Source organism: Mustelus asterias, chromosome 4, assembly GCF_964213995.1.
Source record: "Mustelus asterias chromosome 4, sMusAst1.hap1.1, whole genome shotgun sequence".
Taxonomy (NCBI): Eukaryota; Metazoa; Chordata; class Chondrichthyes; order Carcharhiniformes; family Triakidae; genus Mustelus; species Mustelus asterias.
In genome coordinates, this window is record NC_135804.1 from 46,176,124 (window position 1) to 46,201,482 (window position 25,359).

Consider the following 25,359-nt stretch of genomic DNA (forward strand, 5'->3'; position numbering starts at 1 on the left):
TCTAGTCTCTGGCTCAGAGATCAGACAGATCACCCGGTTCCAGGCTTCTGCCAATACTTTATTTTAACTTGTCATTAAAGGAGAAACAGCCTGGATGATTCCTCGCATGTTTCCTCATTCAATTAGAAGGGTTTATTGACTTCTGTTTGGTATTTTCTTTTTGATATCACTGCTGAGATCAGGAACTCACCGTGTGGGGACGTGGCAGCGCAGAAACATATTCTTCTCCTCTGTGACACAGTACATTGGAGTACAAATTGACTGAAACCTGATTGTGCTTTGTGGGGGATGTGAGGGTCCTTCAGTGGGTGCAGAGGAGATTTACCAAGATGGTTCCAGGGATAAAGGATTTTAACTCCAAGGTTAGGTTGGAGAAGCTGGGGCTGTCCTTGTTGGGAGTTGAGGAAAGGTCTGATGACAGGTTTAGATAAGTCATTCAGAGAAAAACTGTACTCATTAGCTGATAGTAGAATGATGAGCAGACACTGATTTAAGATTTTGGGCAAGAGATAAGGAGTGATATGAGGAAAAAGCTTTTTTTGCGGTGAGCGATAATGGCTTAGAGCCTCTGTGATTGGTGGGAGCAGGAGATGATTGATTACAAAAGAAAATTAGATAGGCATTTGGGCAAAGTAATCTTTCAGGGCTATGGGAATATAGTTAGGGGAATGGGATTGACTGGGTTGCTCTACAGAGAGCTACTACACATTCAATGGGCAGGATGTCTGTCTTCTGTGCTGTTATGACTCCAGTGTACTCTGACCCACTCCATAGCCATAAAACAGAGTGGGCAGGCTAAATTGCCCAGTGGTATCTCTGCCCTTTGCTGAGGGAGGATGTCCCACTCTCAGGAGCTATTAGCCAGTCAGCCGTCCCAGCAGCAGAGCCAGGGACACAGGAGTGATTGCTGCCAGGACTGTGAGTAGGCCCAAGGAGAAGGGGCAATGGATCCCAGAGCAAGCTATGTGCAGGATATTTATTGGATAGTGTTGGGGAGGGGTGGTGGGCGGGGGTGGAGGGGGGGGGGGGGGTGGTGGTGGTGTGTTTTAGAGAGCAGGCATGTAGGAAGAAAAGTGGGGGGGATAGTTCTACCTGAGGGCATCTGTTCCCCAGTGCACAAAGGACAACCCCCAAAGGTAGTGATTCCCCTTCCTTCCCTTTTAAAAACGGTTTACAAAATGGCCTGCCCGTTCCCGGCTAACTATCCACGCCAATCGCTTTATAGCATGGGCAGCAGATTATCAGGGCCGGTTGGCTTGCTAATTGACCCTCAATTATGTATTTAAATATGACTGGCAGGCTGCCAATGTCTGTGCCCACCCGCCCACCCACTGTGTTATGCGGGTGCGTTGACAGGTGGGCGGGAAGGTGTATATTACATGCCCCCACGTCCCTCAAAAACACGTCAGGTGGGGACATGGTAAAATCCAGCCCACTGACTCTAACCATCTTCCACCCAACACCAATGTACCCACATTTCGTAACATCAGAAGAATAAATGGCTTGGCTCTAGTATCTGGTCCAACACAAACGAATTGTGACAAAATCCCATGTTTAACATAGAAATCATAGAAACCCTACAGTGCAGAAAGAGGCCATTCGGCCCATCGAGTCTGCACCGACCACAATCCCACCCAGGCCCTACCCCCATATCCCTACATATTTTACCCACTAATCCCTCTAACCTACGCATCTCAGGACACTAAGGGGCAATTTTAGCATGGCCAATCAACCTAACCCGCACATCTTTGGACTGTGGGAGGAAACCGGAGCACCCGGAGGAAACCCACACAGACAAGAGGAGAATGTGCAAACTCCACACAGACAGTGACCCAAGCCGGGAATCGAACCCGGGTCCCTGGCGCTGTGAAACAGCAATGCTAACCACTGTGCTACCATGCCGCCCAGTGTAAACAGAATTAACAGTTTTGCTGCACTGCATTGCATAATATTTAACACTGACCCCCACCATTGTGACACAATGGTAGATTCTCCTGTGTCAATGGACATCACTGCTCCTGGAAGGCTATGATATAGATCAGTAATTTATCATTTAATGTGTTCTATAAAAAGAAGCACAGACCAGAGTTGAGTTTAAATTGCTTACAATCATCCTAAGAAGCTCATCTGGAACATTCCGGGGATGCTTGCAGATGGCATAGGCAGAGGAATGGCTGAATATAACCGGTGCCTTGGAGATCTGAAGGACAGCTTTGGCTGTGTCAGCGGCGGTGTGTGACAGATCTATTATCATTCCCAATCGATTCATCTCCCACACAACCTCCTGAAAATTCAACATTGCAATTACAAAGTTTAGTGCCGTACCTTTCATTGAAAGCTCGCATATAAAACTGCTGTTAGAACTAAAGTGCTTAACTGACATTAGATTAAAGAAAAATGGATTGCTTTCAACTTTTTAAAAATGTTAACTTATTCTCTCATTGCTCATTAAGTGCTAATGAGAATGAAACACTTTCCAGTTCATGCGTCAAGTGTTCCCAGACCAAGTATACACCAGCTAGAGATAGAATCATAGAATCCTACAGTGCAAAGGGAGGCCATTCAGCCCGTCTAGTCAGCACCAACCACAATCCAACCCACGCCCTATCCCCATAACCCCATGCATTTACCCTAGCTAGTCCCCCTGACACTAAGTGGCAATTTAGCATGGCCAATCCATCTAACCTGCACATCTTTGGACTGTGGGAGGAAGCCGGAGCACCTGGAGGAAACCCACGCAGAAACGGGGAGAATGTGCAAACTCCACACAGACAGTGACCCAAGCCGGGAATCGAACCCGGGTCCCTGGCGCTGTGAGGCAGCAATGCTAACCACTGTGCCACCATGCCGTCCTATATACAGAGCTGAATATAGCATACAGCTCTACCCCAAAATCAGGTGGCCATTCTTTCCTCTTTCAATATGACAGTTTTATAGTTGCACCACCAATGATCCTTCAGCCTATCTGAATGAAGTTGCTAATTAGTGCGATCGGCTCTTTCCCAGTAAGAACTGGACAAAGGCTACCCAAACTCATTTCAGATAGAACTTCCACAGTCACTAGACATAGCAATCTGGGCTGGATCAGAACCTCATGGAGGTGCATGTGTCTAATCCTCTCAGGTGGGTACGAACGATTCAATGGCGCGATTTCCAACAAGAGCCGATGACTTTAACCGTCTGCCACCCAACCCTAACATATCCCCTTTCGGAAAGCCAGAAGAATAAACGACTTGGTTCTAATAGCTGGCCCGGCACAAGTAAGCTGGCATCAAATCCCAGGTTTAACAGCGTAAATAGAAGTTTTGTTGCACTTGTACCAACGTTACCGCATGAGGCCGGGAGAAGCTCAGAGGAAATTCCCACCCCCGTGTTACTCACTGATTCCTGCTTTTCCTGCTGTCCTGGCCAATATTTATCCCTCAGTCAATACCTGCGTAAGTGATAAACTCGTCATTTTCACTCATTATGTTCCACGTGGAAGTTTGCTGTGCACAAATTTTCCATTATGTTTCCTTCATTACAACAGTGACGACACTTCAGGAAGGTCAAGGACTTGTAAATGATGTTATTTTTCCAAGTCCTTTTTTTTCCCAAATGCATCGTGCCACCCAGTTCCTCAGTTCTCTTTTTAAATTTAGTACATCAAGAAGAGTGATTATTTTTTCCCAGTGTAACAATTATGACAAATCTTCAGTGAATCCAAACTTACACGCCCTATTTCCTGAACCCATGACCCTAGAATAATATAAACAAAAAATGACAATCCACAGGCCAATAATAGCACCATTAGCTTACCCAATCGTAGGGAAGCAGAATCACTATACTACACAGCTTTGCACTTACAGTTGTTTAATTGCCATGATACATTCAGTTGATGCCAAGTACTTTCTTTTGAAGCAAATGTAAGTAGATTGTTAAACTGCTGACACGTCCCCGTATCAGTTCACAACACAGTAACAGAAAAAAGAAATCAATCTTATCTGACCTCCTGGCTGTACTTCCGATGTGGCCTAAGGTTGTGGGGGGAGGACTGAGTATTTGTTTTTGTTCATTTGTGGGGCATGGGCGTCACTGGCTGGTCAGCATTTATTGTACATCTCTAGTTGCCGGAGGGCAGTTGAGAGTCAACCATATTGCTGTGGCCCTGGAGTCACATGTAGACCAGACCAGGTAAGGACAGCAGATTTCCTTCTCTAAAGGATATCAGTGAACCAAATGGGTTTTTCCCACAATCGACAATGGTTTCACAGATATCAGTAGAATCTTAATTCCAGATATTGGAGCCGAGATTTTTTTTTTCTTACATTTTATGATTATAGTAAAGTTATAAAGGTGACAAGCATGTTTTTTAAAAAATCTTCCTTCCCTTTTCCTACACTTCTCTACCCATCTTTCCTTCCTCGACTCCTCATCTCCTCATTTTCCTCTTCCCGTCCCTCCTTTGCTCTCTTTTACAAATCCCCATTCCACCCTCCCCTTCCATCCTCCACCCTTCTTGTTCAATACAGCTGCTCAAATCTGCTCCAGTAAGGGTCCACAATGAGTTTCTACCTTCTGAACTGATGCTCCAATTACACTGCAAATAGAACAGACGCTTGTCTGAAAATAATCTTACATTTATATGGTGCCATTCATGAGCTCAGAACACCCCAAAGTTCTTTACGCTCAACATTCTTTTGAATTGCCATCACTGCTGTAATGTAGAATATTTGCCAATTTAACACACAACAAGCTCCCTCAACAGGATTGAGGGATAAATATTTGCCAGGACACGGGATAAATCCACTACTCATTAAAATAGTGCCATAGGATTTTTTTGTGACCAGAATTCTCCAGCCGTTCATGCCCCACTGCGCTCAGCCAAATCTCCATTCACTGCAGCATGACCGGAGAATCCCAGCTGCAGGTGAGGTTGGAGAATCCAGGCCTGTGCCCACCTGAAAGGGAAGACGAGATCTCATTTAGCATCATGTCTGAAAGATAGCATCTGCAACAGTGCAGCATTCCCTCAGTAATGCACTGGAATGTCAGCCTAGAATTTTGTACTCAAGTCCTGAAGTGGGACATGAACCCACAACCTTCTGACTCAGAGCGCTCCCAATGAAGAAATAATTACACAAAGATTCTGGGCCAGGAAAGCGCGTTAGTGTCAGGGTTGCAAATTAGAAGCAGGAGAGAAGTCATGGCCCATCGAGGATCTTGAGCCAAAATAGCTGTGGGGAAATTTGTGGAACCAATAAACAGCCCTGTGAATCCGTGAAACATGAGTTTGTGTCTGTTACAAAAATGTACCTTTATCTAGATGTGTACTCCAGTTAGGCAAGCTCATGACGTCCCCCTTTAGAATGAATAAGGAATCCTGGAAAAGCTATGGGATCCAAAATGTGACATTCTCCACATCACTGAAATCCTGCTAAGAACTGGGAGGAAACCAAAACATTTCCCCATCTCCCCAATACAATCAACATCCCCACCACAACAAGTACAAGATGAAAGGGAAGGATTGATATGGGGCAGGCTGTACCCTCAAAAAAACTATCTGAGACGACTCTTTTTTTCTGCTAGAAAGTTGTTTTTTTACAAATACCTCACAGAGCTGCATTGTTGTGGTGGGGACATAGGGAAGTTGTTTCCATTAACAGGGGAGACTAGGACGCGGGGGCACAGCCTTAGAATAAAAGGGAGTCACTTTAGAACAGAGATGAGGAGAAATTTCTTCAGCCAGAGAGTGGTGGGTCTGTGGAATTCATTGCCACAGAGGGCTGTGGAGGCCGAGACGTTGAGCGTCTTCAAGACAGAAATTGATAAATTCTTGATTTCTCGAGGAATTAAGGGCTATGGGGAGAGAGCGGGTAAATGGAGTTGAAATCAACCATGATTGAATGGTGGAGTGGACTCGATGGGCCGAATGGCCTTACTTCCGCTCCTATGTCTTATGGTCTTATGGTCTTAATATTCAGCATGGTGGCTGTTTAGATGTGGAAAGTATCAAAACATTTTTTATTATATTCCAGCATTTGCTAACCAGAAATTGTAGGGTTTTTTAAATAAATATCAATTACAAAGACTGGAACTGATAGATTAAATTGATACTGCCACTCAATTTTCCTGCTTTGAGCTCGCCACAGTGAGGGTGGCACGGTGGCACAGTGGTTAGCACTTTTGCCTTTCAGCGCCAGGGACCTGGGTTCGATTCCTGGTTTGGATCACTATCTGTGCGTAATCTCCACGCTCTCCCCGTGTCTGCGTGGGTTTCCTTCAGGTGCTACGGTTTCCTCCCACAGTCCGAAAGACGTGCTGTCTAGATGCATTGGCCATGCTAAATTCTCCCTCAGTGTACCCAAAGAGGCGCTGGAATGTGGCGACCCAGGGATTTTCACAGCAACTTCATTGCAATGGTAATGCAAGCCTACTTGTGACAATAATAAATAAACTTTAAAAACTTTCAAACTTTGAGCTTGAGGTATGTGTAGCTGAAAACACATTGGCTGCTTCTTTGCCCTAAATTGTGTACTGAATATTACACATACAAAGTTTGAGCTCAGCAGTAAGGAAGTGTGAAGCAGCCTACAGGATACAACTAAACCATTAAACCTTCCCTTTCCAGCAAGACTACAAAACAGACAGGAAGTTTTCACAATGTGCGTGCGTATTGCTAATGATTTAAAGATAAAAAAATGAAGTGTGGAAATGTAGAAATGTAGAAATACTACTTGGCCATTTTGTAGTATTTTTGTGAATGCAAAGTTTAATGATGCTGATTACTACTTAGGTCCTGATAAAGTGAGGTTCCAGTTCATGATTGTGGCTGTTTTGCCCTGTCTGGAAACCTCTGTCTGTAGCGGATATGATCCTTTTGCTCCCATTATAATGATATTGCTGCTGGAATAGATTTCTGATAACCTGCGTCACAGTGTTTCCACTCTTTCCTCTTCCATTTACAATTCATTTCCTCCCATTAGGGTCTTCCTGAAGCAACCCAGCTACATTAATGAACAATGATAATATAATCAAGACTGGGAATGTTGTCGGTTTGGTGGGATTGTTGTCAGTGCAGGCTTGATGGGCTGAACGGCCTCCTTCTGCACTATAGGGTTTCGATGATTGTATGAGTGCACAAAGCACTCACTCCTTAGATCCCTGGTGGAGAGCATCTCACACCAGTTTGAGTCCTTAAAGTGCGCGGTGTAAATCTACTCTTCTGGAAATAATAGACAATTTTAAATTTCTAGCATCTGTGGTTTTGAAAGCTGTTTTCTGACCTCTGAGGATCTGAGAGAGAAGACAAACACGGGACACAGTGGACAGAGTACCCTTCGTCGTCCAGTACTTCTCTAGAGCGGAGAAATCATAGAAGAAATCATAGAAACCCTACAGTGTAGAAGGAGGCCATTCGGCCCATCGAGTCTGCACCGACCACAATCCCACCCAGACCCTACCCCCACATATTTACCCGCAAATCTACGCATCTCAGGGGCAATTTTTAACCTGGCCAATCAACCTAACCCGCACATCTTTGGACTGTGGGAGGAAACCGGAGCACCCGGAGGAAACCCACGCAGACATGAGGAGAACGTGCAAACTCCACACAGACAGTGACCCAAGCCGGGAATCGAACCCGGGACCCTGGAGCTGTGAAGCAGCAGTGCTAACCACTGTGCTACCGTGCCGCCCCAAAGAAGCTACGGCATCTCCTCCGGAGCCTTCAACATGTCATTGATGAAGACAAACATCTCGCCAAGGCCATCCCCACACCCCCACTTCTTGCCTTCAAACAACCGCACAACCTCAAACAGACCATTGTCCGCAGCAAACTACCCAGCCTTCAGGAGAACAGTGACCACGACACCACACAACCCTGCCACAGCAACCTCTGCAAGACGTGCCGGATCATCGACACAGATGCCATCATCTCACGTGAGAACACCATCCACCAGGTACACGGTACATACTCTTGCAACTCGGCCAACGTTGTCTACCTGATACGCTGCAGGAAAGGATGTCCCGAGGCATGGTACATTGGGGAAACTATGCAGACGCTGCGACAACGGATGAATGAACACCGCTCGACAATCACCAGGCAAGACAGTTCTCTTCCTGTTGGGGAGCACTTCAGCGGTCACGGGCATTCAGCCTCTGATATTCGGGTAAGGGTTCTCCAAGGCGGCCTTCACGACACACGACGGCGCAGAGTCGCTGAGCAAAAACTGATAGCCAAGTTCCGCACACACAAGGACGGCCTCAACCAGGATATTGGGTTCATGTCACACTATTTGTAACCCCCACAGCTTGCCTGGACCTGTAGAGTTTCACTGGCTGTCTTGTCTGGAGACAATACACATCTTTTTAGCCTGTCTTGATGCTCTCTCCACTCACGTTGTTTGTATCTTAAAGACTTGATTAGCTGTAAGTATTCGCATTCCAACCATTATTCATGTAAATTGAGTCTGTGTCTTTATATGCCCTGTTTGTGAACAGAATTCCCACTCACCTGAAGAAGGGGCTTGGAGCTCCGAAAGCTTGTGTGGCTTTTGCTACCAAATAAACCTGTTGGACTTTAACCTGGTGTTGTTAAACTTCGATCTGAGAGAGCCACAGAGGCAGTACAGGAAAAACTTTTTTCATTATTACAGTGATGCTTAATTATCTATCATTACTCAGTAATGGTGACTGTGAAGCCATTCTGGTTCGCTAATGTGTTTTAGGAAGGAAACTTGCCATTCTTCCGTGGTCTGGCCTACATGTGACTTCAGACCCACAGCAATGTGGTTGACTCTGAATTGCTCTCTGAAATGGCCGATCAAGACACTCAATTCAAGGGCAATTAAGGGATGGGCAATAAATGCTGGTCCAGCCAACAATGCTCACGGCCCTCGAAAGAATGAAAGTATATATAATGTGTCATACTAATTTTAAAAGACATTGAAAATGTGAGGCTTGAGTATCGAATTACCGCTTATTAACAGTGTTGCGGTTTTTACAGTTCCTAAGATAGTTGGTTAGAGGCTGGAAGAAAGCATGTGTTCTTTGAAAGAGAAACAGTTCCGTTTTGAAGACGTTTCCAAATCAAGTGTGAACTCTGAGTTCTGCATAACACTGTGTAACAGTGATGACCCCCATGACCTGGTGAATGGAACTCACTGGAGCTACAAAGATGAGTATAGCCCCCAGGGGGGAAGAGGGTCGTGTCAGGCAGTACCCTGGCACTACCCCATGGCACTTCCCCCAGCACCGTCACAGAGACAGTGCCCAGGCAGTGCCAGGGGGCAGTACTGGTGGGTGTTCCATGGGTATGGGCTCAGCGGGGGTTCCATGGTTGGGGAGGGTTTCCGTGCTATGTTCCTTTATTTATTTTTAATCACGTGTCCTTTTTAAATTGCTGGCACCCACTCCACCAGCATGAGAGCATGCGAGCCGTCCCTTAACTTTATTTCTCCAAAGTGTCAAAAGAAAATGGCAGGAAAAGCCAGCAGTAGAGCCGGCGTGCTACACTCTGCTTTTCCTGCCCGAGCTCCCACTTAACAAAAATCAGATAATTCCACCTCTTAAACTTTCAACATCACACAACATCAATCCTGCAGGTTACCCTGTCCTGTACCTTCACTTCCGTGGCACCTTCACTCTACCAATTCACCACCTCCAACCATTCCCTGATGGGCTGTTCATGAAATGCCATTGATTCACATCATTCAGTCACCCGGATAGAATCGCCACAACAAAAAAGACACCCGGATCTCCGGCCTTCTCCTTCTCCTTCCCAATTCAGATTTATTTCACCAAACACTTCTCTTGATTATGGCAATCCTTGAAAATGTCAATTGCGTACATCAGTAAATTCACTCTTCTCCAGTCGGATTGCACCTGGCTGAAGACGTTAAAGAAGCCCAGTTAAATGGTGCTTAAAACAATCCCGCCAGAACTGATGGTTTCTCCAGCCACGCTTGATGTTATTTTTTATTTCAGGATAAATCACAGACTGGCTGTTAAGAAAAGAGGTGTTTATTTTTCCCAAGTGAGACAGACTGGCACTTCTTGACTAATGGGGAACATAATGAATGGGAAGAAACATACTTATTAGCTCTGTCTGAGACATGAGTTAGTCATGATGTGGAGATGCCAGCGTTGGACTGGGGTAAACACAGTAAGAAGTCTCACAACACCAGGTTAAAGTCCAACAGGCTTATTTGGTAGCAAAAGCCACGAGCTTTCGGAGTGCTGCTCCTTCGTCAGGTAAGTGGGAATTCTGTTCACAAACAGGGCATATGAAGACACAAACTCAATTTACAAAATAATGTTGTAGAAACTTGATGTCTGTGTTGACATGAGTTAGTACCAACTGTGAAATAATGGTGTTAACGTTTCTCTGAAATTTCTCTCTCTGCCGCTGCTTTAACAGGGGCAGTGACTCATTCGAAAGAAATGTCAACTGATCTGCGGGAAAGATAGAGAAGAACTTCTGAGAAATTCATATTGCACTGTCAAGTCCATTATTTTTGTTAATAGAAACTGGAAACAGGAGTAGGCCATTTGGCCCTTCGAGCCTGCTCTGCCATTCATTTTGATCATGGCCAATCATCAAATTCAATATCCTGATCCTCCATATAATGTCATAGCAATGTAGGAGTCTGAACCATTTGAATAGTCGGGAAGATGCTGCGACATAAGCAGGTTTCTGCAGTGCTGCCATAACCAGTTGTGAATGGTGGCGGGCAATGAAGCCAGTAATCATAGAATCCCTACAATACAGAAGGAGGCCATTCAGCCCATTGAGTCTGTACCAACCACAATCCACGCAAGCCCTATTCCTGTAACCCCATGCATTTACCCTGCTAGTCCCCCTGACACTCGGGTCAATTTAACATGGCTGATCAACCTAACCTGCACATCTTTGGACTGTGGGCGGAAGCCGGAGCACCAGGAGGAAACCCACGCAGACAGGGGGAGAATGTGCAAACTCCACACACACAGTGGCCCGAGGCTGGAATTGAACCTGGGACCCTGGCGCTGTGAGGCAGCAGTGCTAACCACTGTGCCACCTTGCCGCCCAAATCAGAGGAGGAGGCTTCACAAACATCCCAATCCTCAATAATGGCACGTTGTTGTCATTGTCAGCTCGCCCTCTATTCGAGGATGACTCCCACTCAGGGTGGAAGGTTTCTGCCAGGGTCTTCATGTGACTGAGCAGGTTAATTTTTGACCTTTAGTTCTTTGGGCACACAGGGTAGGACATTTCATGAGGTGGTGGGGTCTGGAGTGCATGATTTTCTTCCTTTTCTTTCCTTCTCTGCCACCGCTTTGCCTCATCATTATGACATTGTAACGCAAAGCGCGATGCAGCTTGATGGATGAGTTGTCGCCATTTTGAATGATTGGTAGCAAGTTCCTCTCTATCAATACTCTAGAACTTCAAGGAGAGCCTCAGAGTGTCTTTGGTGTATTTTCTTCATCCTCTCCTGTAAAGTTGGCCATTTGACAGTTGAGAAAAGAGGACTTGATGGGAGAAACGCTTTTTAGCCAACTGGACCCAGTGTCTGGTCCATCAAAGTTGATTTTGGGGGTGTTTTGCCAAAAGAACACACAAGACTGAAGCATTTGCAGCCATCTTCACCAGAATCACCAGAGTGGATGATCCATCTTGGCCTCTTCTTGTGGTTCCCACCATTGCAAATGCCAGTCTTCAACCAACTTGATTCATTCCATGTGGTATCAAGAAATAACTGGGACCAATTTCTTCACAGGGGGTTTTAGCTATTGCTGTTGAGGAGGGCTTGAACTAGCCAGGCAGCATGATAGGAATCTGAGAATTGATTCAGGAAGGAGAAAAGAAAAGTAAGAAATGGAAGGCAGAAAATTAGTAAGTGTTTAGAAGACAAAGAGAGATAACTGGGGAGGTCACACTGCTAACTGGTTTATAATTCAATGCAAGAAACCTAGGAGATAAGACAGATGTACTGAGAGTACAGATTGACATGTGGCTGTATGATAGGTATTACTGAAACATAGCTCACAGAAAGGGAAGGAATGGCAACTCAACATTCTTTCCAACAGGTTTTTCTGATGTGAAAGAGAGAGAAACAAAAATGGAGGGGAGTTTATAATACTGATTTTTAAAATTCATTTATGGGCGTTACTGGCTGGGCAACGTTTATTGCCTACCCCTAATTGCCCTCCATTTCAGAAAGCATTTGAGAGTCGACCACATTGTTCTGGATCTGGAGTCACATGTAGGCAGACCCGGTAAGAACAGCAGATTTCCTTCCCTAAAGGATATTAGTGAACCAGATAGGCTTTTATATCAATTGACAATGGTTTTGTGATCATCATTAGTCATTTTAATTCCAGATTTTTTTTTACTGAATTCAAATTTCACCAATTTATGGCAAGCATTATAGCTGTGAGGAGCTGATAGGATTCTCAAATGAGGCCATATAGATTGAAGAGAAGAACAAGGGCAATCACAGAACTGGGAGTGTACTATAGATCTCAAACAAAGAGAGATAGAAAAGCAATCATGAAGGCAAATCTCTGAGAAGTGCTATAGGTCAGTGTTGGTTATGGAAAAGGACAACGTACAATTCAGGATAAGAATAATTAACTGGGTGAATGATAACTTCAATGGATTAAGAATGAGCGGCACGATGACACAGTGCTGCCTCACAGTGCCAGGGACCCGGGTTCGATTCCCAGCTTGGGTCACTATCTGTGTGGAGTTGGCACGTTCTCCCCGTGTCTGCATGGGTTTCCTCCGGCTGCTCCGGTTTTCTCCCACAATCTGAAAGACGTGCTGGTCCGAACAGGCGCCGGAGTGTGGCAACTAGGGGAATTTCACAGTAACTTCATTGCTATGTTTATGTAAGCCTTACTTGTGACTAATAAATAAACTTTAGAATTAATCTGGGACGCAGTAATGGGAATCATAGGTTGGCAGGAAAAATAGTACCTGTTCAATGGGTACAGATAATGGGTAAAGAAGAGATAGTTCAGGCACAGTCAAGGTATACTCCCAAAAAAAGGGAAAAAATGTGGGGCTAATAAATCCAGAACTCCCTGGATAACTAATGAGATAGTGGTCAGATAGATAACACAGGGGAGAACCCGATTGAATATAAAACCTTCAGAGGAGAAGCGAAAATGCAAATAAGAGAAACAAAGAAAGAATATGAAAACAGAGTAGCAGCTAACACCAAAGGGAATCCCAAAGGGATTATATGCATATATTAATAGTAGAAGGATGGCAAAAGGAGGAATGAGGCTGATTAGGAACCAAAGATTCAAGCCTAGAGACAGGGACAAGGCTGAGTTATATAATTAATATTTTTCATATCTTTACCAAGGAAGAAAATGCTACCCAGGCCATTGTGAATGAGGAGATAATTAGAATGGTTAATACACTTGCAAAGATTCAAAAAGAGGAAGTATTAGAAAAGCTGTCTATACTTAAAGTTGATAATGCATCTGGACTGAAAGAGATGCATCCAAGGATACTGATTGTTGGGTCCATTCATTCATTTGAACAGACGAGGGGACAGCACTGATATGAGTTTTAAAATGGTCTTCTTTTATTGAACAGAACTTTTAAAAAAATTAACATGGCAGAAGCAGTAAAAAGCGAGCTTGGAGACTGGCTTCTGACCAGGCCCTCGAACTGTGCTGAACCTGAACACACTCAACTGAAACATTCTAAAATCCAAACTATATTTTAACCCTTATCTCGTTATTGGAAGTGTCCTTCATATGCTGTCTCCATCTAGAAAAACAATCCTTGCAGCTGCTGTTATGCTGTTGTTTGCCTGCACTGTGTACCCTTCAGGAATGCAGTCAATTTTTAGCTAACCCACCATGCCTTGTAGGCAGAAATATCTTAAAATTAAGTCTTTGCACAGAGTGAAGCAAACAGGGCTAAGCATACACAGGATCCCTCACTGATGAAAGTGAGAGTGGAAATCACCGAGGCACTGGCCATCATTTTGCGTTCTTCCTTAAGACTCTGGAATGATGCTAGAGGGCTGGAGAATTGCAAATGTTACACCCTTGTTCAAAAAATGATATTGAAATAAGCCCAGTAACCACAGGCCAGTCAGTTTAACTTTGGTGGTGGGGAATCTCCGGAAACTATAATTCAGGGCAAATTTATAGTCATGTTGACAAATACAGGTTAATTCCTGCAGGTTAATGCAGGAAAGCCAGCAGAGATTTGTTAATGGAAAGTTGTGTTTAACCAACTTGCTAGAGTTTTTGAAGCAGTAACAAAGGGCTTTCTATTTGAGCGGTCTAAATTGCCTCAAAACTCTATACTGTAGTAAGAATTGCCAGAGGTCCTGGTCCCAAGTACAATAAATAATTAAATGTTCTAATTTATTGGATTCTGCAGGAGTTTTATGTTCTTCCTGAATGAGTTCAACCGTCGCTGTCACACCTTCAACCTACTCATAGCGCAGGAAATGACAGGCGTGGATGCACGCCAATGGAGCAACTCCCTGAACATTTCCAAGCTTGGTCAGGTGGGGTCAAAGGTCACAAAGCCATTCAAAACATCAGGTGCGCAAAATGGGTAAGTACTCGGGACGCCACTGTTCCGATGCAGCAACTCCCCAAACAAGACAGTGGTCGGAACTTCCTAGCCATTCCCACAGGTGGGAACTTCCAGTGTGTTCCTCAATGATCGAGGATGCGGGCACACAAAACCCATAGACATTGGCAGACCCAGAAGATCCCATCGCCGGACCATGGCAGGCTGGCTCCATTACCACAAATTACGTCATGGCGAGATGGGTCTGGGGGGGGGGGGGGGGGGGGGGCAGAAAATCTCACCTAGTTACATTTTTTCACTCATATAAATTGTTTGCACCGTTTGTTTCTCTTCCCATACCTAGTGGTGCACAAGGCAAACTTTCATCTGTTTCCATAGTGAGTTTTTTCCTGAAACAGGTTGCGAGCTCACAGGCTTAAAGCTTGAGGGATGCCGCTCTGCATCAAGCATGGCTGACCAGGAGTCTCTCCCACTCTTACCGCCAGCCACTATCATGTTTGGAATGATTTGCAGGTTGACATTCAACTTGTTTGGCCGCGTTATGAATGCTCCTTCCTTGGCCATCAAGTCCTGGAGTGGGACTTGAAGACAGAGCTTCTGGCTCAGAGGCAGGGGCGGTACCCACTGTGCCATTAGACCTCCAAAATTCCTGTATGGCCTGCTTTCAAAGGAAGTCCGATTTCAGGATGCTGTTGGTTTTCAGATGGATTTGCACAGGCTAATCAGTGACAGGAGTCATAATAGCAGGATAGTCACTATCCATGGAGGGCAACACTTAAAAAAGGATTAATTTAAAACAGAAACCTTACCCGACCAAAATCAGTTAAGCTGGATTTGGGAGGCACACTGTTATGATGAAACACTGCACTCATTGCCCTGAAAAAGTAAATAGCAATGATTGTAGTTTGCAATTTTAACCAGAGTTTAAATCTACAAGATTACCAACATATTGAAAGAAATTGTACACATTTCAAAATGCCCTTTTTGAAACAGTAAGCTTTACAGTCTTGTATGGCAACATATAGACAGAAACAAGATTCTGGAAAGGATTACACAGAGAGACTTTCAATTTTGATTCAGGCTAGCTCCCCTGATAGCTCAGTGGATTAGGTACAGTGCGGTGAAAATGAAATCCCTGATATATTATTTTGTTCTCTTTTCATGTTTGGCTGTAATTCTCTTTCCCAGTGAGCAGTGCAGGCCGGGTCATTTTTAAGATTGAGTTCGATAGATTATTGATTGGCAAGCTAATCAAAGGGGGTAGACAGGAAAGTGGAGTTGAGACCACAGTCAGATCAGCTATCAAATGGTGGAGCAGCCTCGAGGGGCCAAATGGCCTCCTCCTCCTAATTTATATATTCGCATGTAAATACAGGGTTATAATTAAGACTCCTGTAAAGAAAATATTTTTATTACTCAAAATAATATCGGGAGAATATCTTCTAATGTAAAGGATAAGGAGACATATGTTTTCACAATCTGTTCACCCATTCCCCTTGTTCTCAGTTATCACATTGACTCCTTGTTAAGCTAAGAATTCTTAACCTTATGCTTATTCCATAGCTTCATCCTATCCTATCCTTGCATTCCTCTTCAGTGTTGCATCTCCATGCCACATTCCTCGTCCTCTGTCTTCCATTTTCTCACTATGTACCAGCTGTGCTTTCAGTCATCGAGATTCTGATTCTAAGTCCCCTACCCCATTCTCCAAAATCCACCTTTAAGATAACCCTCTCTCCGACCAATATTTTGGTCACTCCTCTCATTATTTCTTTTGGCTTGGCATGGCCATGTGATCCTGTGAAGCAGTTTGGGACATTTTTCTGCATTGAAGGCACAATATAAATGTTTAAAATAAGTAGAGATATTAAATTGGAACTCTGTGCCTGTTTGCCTCGTTATTGTTTTCAAGGCGCAGTTACTAATGGCTGTTAGTTGGATTCCTCTTGCATCATTCAATGGGACAGATTAATTTTCTCCCACACAATTTGGCACAGGTATCTTGTGATGCAAATATTTGATTGGCAGCTTTAATTTGTTTGAGTTTTTATGAAGTAATTCTTGTTCTGGCTGACCTTTGAAGAGTGTTGTTACATCAGAAGCTGATTTACTCCCATTCAGCACTCATTCTGACACAGGCCAGAACATTGGGGATTGTTTGTCAATGAACTATTGAGTATGCGTCAGGGGTCATACTTTCAGTCCAGTTTACATTAAGGAGCATTTTGTTCTCAATTATTCAAAGAGAAACACGAAAATCTGTTATCATTATTCATCTACCACTTTTATTTAATATCCTTAATCTGTTTTCTGTTCAATAAATCTGACTAGTATTTTAATTTCAGTAGGACATCTGACAAACTCATTCTTTTGGGTTTGCTTCTTCTGGGAATCCTTCCCTATTCCCCACTCCTATTCTCTTCATGGTCCTCATAAATATCAGGACCATGGCGTTAATAACCCACCTATATCGTGTTCTTTAAACCACAATCATAATGTATAAAGTTGCTGTACATTTGGACTCTGTAGCTGGAACGTACTAAGGCAGCCATATCTCCAGTTCTTCAAGTTAAGGAGTGGGTGAGGGAGTTTTGGCCACAGTTCTCGGAAGTAGGCAGGACTCCGAGATCACGTCCATGCAAATACATTAACTGATAAAGTTCCAAAATGAATATTTATTACAGTTAATCCAAATTCACTAAGATTGAAATCAGAATTGTACTCACTTCCTATTTGCTTATGGCCTAGTCATATTCACCTTGTGGCCCAGTCATATTTTTGGAGAAGTCTTACACCTGCATTTATGCAGCAATATTTCTGGCTTTATTGTGCAATCTTATGTCAGGCACTGTGGGGGGAATTTTCCAGTCCCGCCTGCCACAGGAATTGTAGCAGACGAAGGGTGGGCCATGCAAAGGTCTGTTGACTTCGGGCAGGATTTTCCGACCTTGGAGCGAGCAAGGCCAACAATATCGCCCTATGTTTCTTGTTTTTGTAGCCTAAACAGATTTAACTGACATTTTCTTTCAATTTCTTACATTTTACTTGAAATATGTGTGCATATTTATTTGACAATGCATCTTCTTCATATCATCAATTATTTCATTTTCAAACTAATGAATGATAATCAATCTTAACATTAGTGAGAGGGATACAGGCTGCTAATTTGCACTCTCTGTAACCATTCACTGCATGTTTTCTATCCATTAGGTTTTCTTAATTGCATTATAATGATCACCTGGAGTCAAAAATACACACACCACAACAACAGATTCCACGTAAAGCACCCCAATCTATTGGGGAGTGGATAAATTACTCCTGCAGAGAGATGACAAGGACCAGAATGGCTGAATGGCCTCCTTTTCTGTTGTAACCATGAGGGGCACGGTGGCACAGTGGTTAGCACTGCTGCCTCACAGCGCCAGGGACACAGATTCAAATCCTGGTTTGGGTCACTGTCTGTGTGGAGTTTGCACGTTCTCCCTGTGTCTGCGTGGGTTTCCTCCAGGTGCTCCGGTTTCCTCCCACAGTCTGAAAGACATTCTGGTTAGGAGCATTGACCTGAACAGGGGCTGAATTGTGGCAACTAGGGGAATTTCACAGTAACTTCATTGCAGTGTTAATGTAAGCCTCACTTGTGACTAATAAATAAACTCTAACTTCAATGTAGAGACCTCAGCATAGTGGCTGCAACCATATATTGAAATCACTTTTTAAGCAGCAACTCAAGTGCAAAGGGCTTGTATTATTTTGGAAAGCAACATATCTTTGAGTGCTGTTCATGATTTCAAGCTGCCATTTCACTTAGTTCCACCAGCCCCATAACTGATTAAATGACTTGCTGGAACAAAACATTGACCTTTCTGTGTGAACTGACATTAATACAGTGCAAAACAACCCTAACATCTAGATTGTTACCACACAAATATAAGTCAGAACATTGACCCTTCGTGTCAGCAGAATATATCTATTTTTAAAAGTATTAATGGATATGTAGACACCCAACAATACAAATATCAGTTTGAAACTGAAGTATATTACAACCACGTTTCGACAGAATACAATATCTAATGAACTACACGACAAATGGCTACAGTGTATTTGGGGATTTCCTGAGGATGTGAATAGTATCGCATGTGTGAGTTTGTTCTTTTTGAGCTCTGCCTCAGAACAAAGCTCTTTCAATAGTCAGGTTTGAGATGTAGTGGTGCAGGGTCCAGCATTAAGATTAGTTCCATGCTTACAGATTCAATTTAAGTTGGAGGCCTGGGGCTTGTTGCATGGAAACAGTAAATATTCTAGTCCAAACGCTATGTCCAAGACAAGACATAAAAATAATCACCAGAGTGCCATTGACAAATTTTGTCACATCCACAAAACTATTGGGTATGATTACCATGCACAGCTTTTAGTCAATTGGTTTAGATTTGTTGCTTCCACTTAGATGTGTTTAAATTGCATTTTTCCCCAAACAAGCTCTGCTATTGCTATTTCCAGATGACCAGAAGATGAAACTTGTAACAAGATGTTTAGTTTGGCTATCCATTCAATGCCCTTGAGAGACTATGTGACGAGATGTAAAATTTGCAGATTAATTTTCCTGAACTTAATTCTGACAAACCACAATAGGAGAACATATTCTGTCACCTTTAGTGCCCAATAAATAGTAAATATTTCTCTCCCAAAGTCATCCACTCCCTCTTTAATTGTACCCTCATGTCCTCAAGTATTCACAAATGAATGACACTCTGTATGCTTAAACTATCAGTAATGTAATTTCTCTACATTTCTCTACATGCACAAGGGACCTGGGGGTCCTTGTGCATGAGTCGCACAAACTCAGTCTGCAAGTACAACAGGTGATCAAGAAGGCAAATGGAATGTTGGCATTTATCGCAAGGGGGATAGAATATAAGAACAAAAGAACAAAGAACAGTACAGCACAGGAAACAGGCCCTTCGGCCCTCCAAGCCTGTGCCGCTCCTTGGTCCAACTAGACCAATCGTTTGTATCCCTCCATTCCCAGGCTGCTCATGTGACTATCCAGGTAAGTCTTAAACGATGTCAGCGTGCCTGCCTCCATCACCCTACTTGGCAGCGCATTCCAGGCCCCCACCACCCTCTGTGTAAAAAACGTCCCTCTGATGTCTGAGTTATACTTCGCCCCTCTCAGCTTGAGCCCGTGACCCCTCGTGATCGTCACCTCCGACCTGGGAAAAAGCTTCCCATTGTTCACCCTATCTATACCCTTCATAATCTTGTATACCTCTATTAGATCTCCCCTCATTCTCCGTCTTTCCAAGGAGAGCAACTCCAGTCTACCCAATCTCTCCTCATAGCTAAGACCCTCCATACCAGGCAACATCCTGGTAAACCTTCTCTGCACTCTCTCCAATGCCTCCACGTCCTTCTGGTAGTGCGGCGACCAGAACTGGACGCAGTACTCCAAATGTGGCCTAACCAGCGTTCTATACAGCTGCATCATCAGACTCCAGCTTTTATACTCTATACCCCGTCCTATAAAGGCAAGCATACCATATGCCTTCTTCACCACCTTCTCCACCTGTGTTGCCACCTTCAAGGATTTGTGGACTTGCACACCTAAGTCCCTCTGTGTTTCTATACTCCTGATGACTCTGCCATTTATTGTATAACTCCTCCCTACATTATTTCTTCCAAAATGCATCACTTCGCATTTATCCAGATTAAATTCCATCTGCCACCTCTCTGCCCAATTTTCCAGCCTATCTATATCCTGCTGTATTGCCCGACAATGCTCTTCGCTATCCGCAATTCCAGCCATCTTCGTGTCATCCGCAAACTTGCTGATTACACCAGTTACACCTTCTTCCAAATCATTTATATATATCACAAATAGCAGAGGTCCCAGTACAGAGCCCTGCGGAATACCACTGGTCACAGACCTCCAGCCGGAAAAAGACCCTTCGACCACTACCCTCTGTCTCCTATGGCCAAGCCAGTTCTCCACCCATCTAGCCACTTCTCCTTGTATCCCATGAGCCTTAACTTTCTTAACCAACCTGCCAAGTGGGACTTTGTCAAATGCCTTACTGAAATCCATATAGACGACATCCACGGCCCTTCCTTCATCAACTGTTTTTGTCACTTCCTCAAAAAACTCCACCAAATTTGTAAGGCACGACCTCCCTCTTACAAAACCATGCTGTCTGTCACTAATGAGATTGTTCCGTTCTAAATGCACATACATCCTGTCTCTAAGAATCCTCTCCAACAACTTCCCTACCACGGACGTCAAGCTCACCGGCCTATAATTTCCTGGGTTATCCCTGCTACCCTTCTTAAACAACGGGACCACATTCGCTATCCTCCAATCCTCAGGGACCTCACCCGTGTCCAAAGAAGCGACAAAGATTTCCGTCAGAGGCCCAGCAATTTCACCTCTCGTCTCCCTGAGCAGTCGAGGATAAAAGCAGAGAAGTCTTGCTGCATCTGTACAAGGCATTGGTGAGGCCGCAGCTGGAATACTGTGTGCAGTTTTGGTCCCCTTACTTGCAAAAGGATATATTGGCCTTGGAGGGAGTGCAGAGAAGGTTCACCAGGTTGATACCGGAGATGAGGGTAGATTATGAGTGATTGAGCAGATTAGGTTTGTACTCGTTGGCGTTTAGAAGGCTGAGGGGTGATCTTATAGAGGCATATAAGATAATGAAGGGGCTGGATAGGGTAGAAGTGGAGAGATTCTTTCCACTTAGAAAGGAAACCAGAACTAGAAGGCACAGCCTCAAAATAAAGGGGGGGTCAGTTTAGGACAGAGTTGAGGAGGAACTTCTTCTCTCAGAGGGTGGTGAATCTCTGGAATTCTCTGCCCACTGAAGTGGCGGAGGCTACCTCGTTGAATATGTTTAAAACACGGATAGATGGATTCCTGATCGGTAAGGGAATTAGGGGTGATAGGGATCAGGTGGGTAAGTGGAACTGATCCACTTCAGATCAGCCATGATTTTATTGAATGGCGGGGCAGACTCGAGGGGCTAGATGGCCTACTCCTGCTCCTATTTCTTATGTTCTTATGTTCTAGTTTAAAAAACAATGATTGACTAAGTTTTCAATGAACTCACCCCTTCCACTTCTGGACCAGAAATTAAATAAGTATTTTTCAGATCAGAAATGAAATGAATATTTTCTATGGTGAAAATTGTTGCACAAAAACATGGGTTTACGATTGTGATTTTCTTAATTTTATATTTCAGGATATTTTTCTTTTCTGAATTCATCCCGTTAATTTTGTTATTTCTTTTTCTCGGTATAATTCTGTTGTAAAATTTGAGGACAGAATTGGACACACCCTTTTACTGAGAATGCTATTGATTTCTCTCATACCATCAGACAATACAATCACACAGAACAGAATGAGTGTCTTTGTCAATATTCCACTGCCAACCACCAACTGAAACAGATAAACAAATTATTCCTACCACAGCAGTTTGTGGAACCTTACTGTACATAAAATGGCTGTTACACTTAAGTATAGAACACCACTAACTACAATTCTAGGAAATTAATTGTATCAGAAGTACCTTAAAACATTTTTGAGAAATGTGCTATATGAAGGCAAGTTTTTTGCATTTTCTTTAGTAATGCATGCCAAGCATCCATACCATATTCAGGGGTTGTACGGTGGCACAGTGGTTAGCACTGCTGCCTCAAAGCGCCAGGGATCGGGGTTCAATTCTGGCTTTGGGTGACTGTCTGTGTGGAGTTTGCATGTTTTCCCCATGTCTGCGTGGGTTTCCTCCAAAGATGTGCAGGTTTGGTGGATTGGCCATGCTAAATTGCTCCTTAGTGTCTCAAGATGTGTAGGTTAGGGGAATAGAGGAATTAGCAAGGTAAATTCGTGGGGTAACGGGGATGAGACCTGGGTAAAGCGTTCTGTCGGTGAGTCAGAGCAAACCCGATGGGCCGAATGGCCTTCTACTGCATTGTACGGGTTCCACGAGAGTCACAATTGAGTTAGGGTAGCCATGTTGCCAGAATGCCTGACATGTCCTTACTAAAGCAAATCCTTTATAGAGAGCATGAGTCTGGGGTGTGCTCGCATGGTGCTCAAAGGAAGTGCAAGGCCAAACTGCAGGCCTCGCTTAGAAGTCTTGATGTTGACTTCAAGTCCTGGGGGAAGCCCACTCAGCATCTCTGCACCTGCCACAACCAAATAAAAAATAGCTTGTGTGCCGTCCTTCCCAAGCTAACAAATATCAGAGGCAGAAAGAAAAGACAAGCAGAGAAAATGCTGAGCCAGCAACATGTCCAAAACTCAATTGTCTGCAATGTCCTATCCTCTTTGCAATGAGTTCAGATCAGCCTTGGCATCACCTACTCATCAGAACCTACTCATCTCGAAACTCCATGGCCTGGGCCTCGGCACCTCTCTCTGCGACTGGATCCTGAACTTCCTAACTCACAGACCACAATCAGTAAGGATAGGCAACAACATCTCCTCCACGATCATCCTCAACACCGGTGCCCCACAAGGCTGTGTTCTCAGCCCCCTACTATACTCCTTGTTCACCTATGACTGTGCGGCCAAATTACCCTCCAATTCGATTTTCAAGTTTGCTGACGACACCACCGTAATGAGTTGTATCTCAAACAATGACGAGACAGAGTACAGGAATGAGATAGAGAATCTGGTGAACTGGTGTGGCAACAATAATCTCTCTCTCAATGTCAACAAAACGAAGGAGATTGTCATTGACTTCAGGAAGCATAAAGGAGAACATGCCCCTGTCTACATCAATGGGGATGAAGTAGAAAGGATCGAGAGCTTCAAGCTTTTCGGTGTCCAGATCATCAACAACTTGTCCTGGTCCCCCCGTGCCGACACTATAGCTAACAAAGCTCACCAATGCCTCTACTTTCTCAGAAGCCTAAGAAAATTTGGCATGTCAGCTACGACTCACCAACTTTTACAGATGCACCATAGAAAGCATTCTTTCTGGTTGTATCACAGCTTGGTATGGCTCCTGCTCTGCCCAAGACCGCAAGAAACTACAAAAGGTCGTGAATGTAGCCCAATTCATCTCGCAAACCAGCCTCCCATCCATTGACTCTGTCTACACTTCCCAATGCCTTAGCAAAGCAGCCAGCATAATTAAGGATCCCACACACCCCGGACATTCTCTCTTCCGCCTTCTTCCTTCGGGAAAAAGATACAAAAGTCTGAAGTCACGTACCAACCGACTCAAGAACAGCTTCTTCCCTGCTGCTGTCAGACTTTTGAATGGACTTACGTTGCATTAAGTTGATCTTTCTCTACACCCTAGCTATGACTGTGACACTACATTCTGCACTCTCTCCTTTCCTTCTCTATGAACGGTATGTTTTGTCTGTATAGCGCGCAAGAAACAATATTTTTCACTGTATGTTAATACATGTGACAATAATAAATCAAATCAAATCAAATCAAAGAACCCTACCAAACACATCAGATGATGAAAGTGGTCATCTTGGTCTTGAAGGATGAAACATATAGTAATAGGGAATTGTGCTGATTGTTCCTTTAAGGGCAACACAGCAGAAGAGGCTCACCTGGCTTGAGGATCATTTGGGACTGAGAGTAAGTAATCACCCCAGGGGGTGGAGTCCTCTTTTAGGCAGAAGACTCAGGCAGTCGCATGGGCTGCTTTGGGGCAGCCATGTGCTGTTGGCCTCTGTACAGTTTTTCTTATTAATCAACACCTTTCATGTTTCTAATGAATCCTGTGAACATGTGTCATTACAGAAACCATCCATTTGTCCCAGAAACTGCTGACTTGAAACAACCTATTACATCTATATTTCATCAAACAGCTAAAAGCAGATATCTCTAACATAATGTCCAAGCACTAGACAATGGGCCCGATTTTACCATTTTGATTCTAAGTGCTGAATCTGGGCGTAGTACAGATCCGACTTTGAAATCTGCTTTCCAGCGCGCCCATACGCTGTCAGCCATCTCCAGTCCGATCCGTGCTGTGGGTGGGGCTTAGCGCTGCCGGAACAATTGGAGCTCTGAACTGCACATGTGCAGTTCGAAAAAAAATCTGAAAAAGCGCGCCCGTGTCGGGAAAGAAAAAAAGAGCAGAAAGCGGAGAGAGCGGCTCTCTGACACCAACTTGCTCACCTAATCTCCACACGCCATCAAGTATCAACTGATCTAATTCTGCGGTGTTAATAGCCAGACATAACATAATCTCAATCGCCCATTACCATCATTCTCACTGACACTTCTTCGTTTTCACGGCTTAAATATAACATGGTTCTTTTTGCATTAATAAATCCACGTTACATTCCCTTCCGTCTCCACCTTCTCCTCCAGATCGACTGCGAATGCATTTGTCATCTCTACATCATTTTGATATAGATCTGGCTTAGTGGGATTGATTTAACTCACTCAGTTCTTAACCATTCAGTTTTAACTACAGAGTACCCAAAATAAATGGCTGTGTATCTGACACCAGAGCAGTGAACATCTCAGTATCCAACACACCCATTCTACCTCCCTGCACTTCATCCACCTCAAGCTGTACGCTGCTCACACCAATCACAAACATGGAGTGAGTTTCAACTTGCTGTAAATGCAGAACTCAAAATCCTCACCAGCTCCTCACTTCTTTACTACCTCTGTGTTTGCAGAATACAACTAGGTGCTTTTCTATCAGCTGCAGTTTTCTCTAATGATATAGAAGGAATATCAAATCGTCCATGCTTGATGCCCATCAGCAGCTGTACAGGTGTTATTGAGTCCTGAATCTTTCCATAATCCTCTCGATATTGTCTCAAGATAAAATTACTTGAACTATCTTTTG

At 43.9% G+C, this 25,359-nt stretch overlaps 1 protein-coding gene across 2 annotated transcripts in view; it reads right to left on the reverse strand.

Moving 5' to 3' along the window:
• dpep2 (dipeptidase 2) overlaps positions 1 to 25,359 on the reverse strand; it is a 67,657-nt gene that overhangs the window by 30,292 nt on the left and 12,006 nt on the right. For both annotated transcript variants that reach the window (XM_078210923.1, XM_078210924.1), the window contains exons 6-7: positions 15,343 to 15,409; positions 2,108 to 2,284 (exon numbers count right to left, since the gene is read on the reverse strand). In XM_078210923.1, coding sequence (XP_078067049.1) covers positions 2,108 to 2,284; positions 15,343 to 15,409 — 244 coding nt within the window. The remainder of the gene's footprint in view (positions 1 to 2,107; positions 2,285 to 15,342; positions 15,410 to 25,359) is intronic.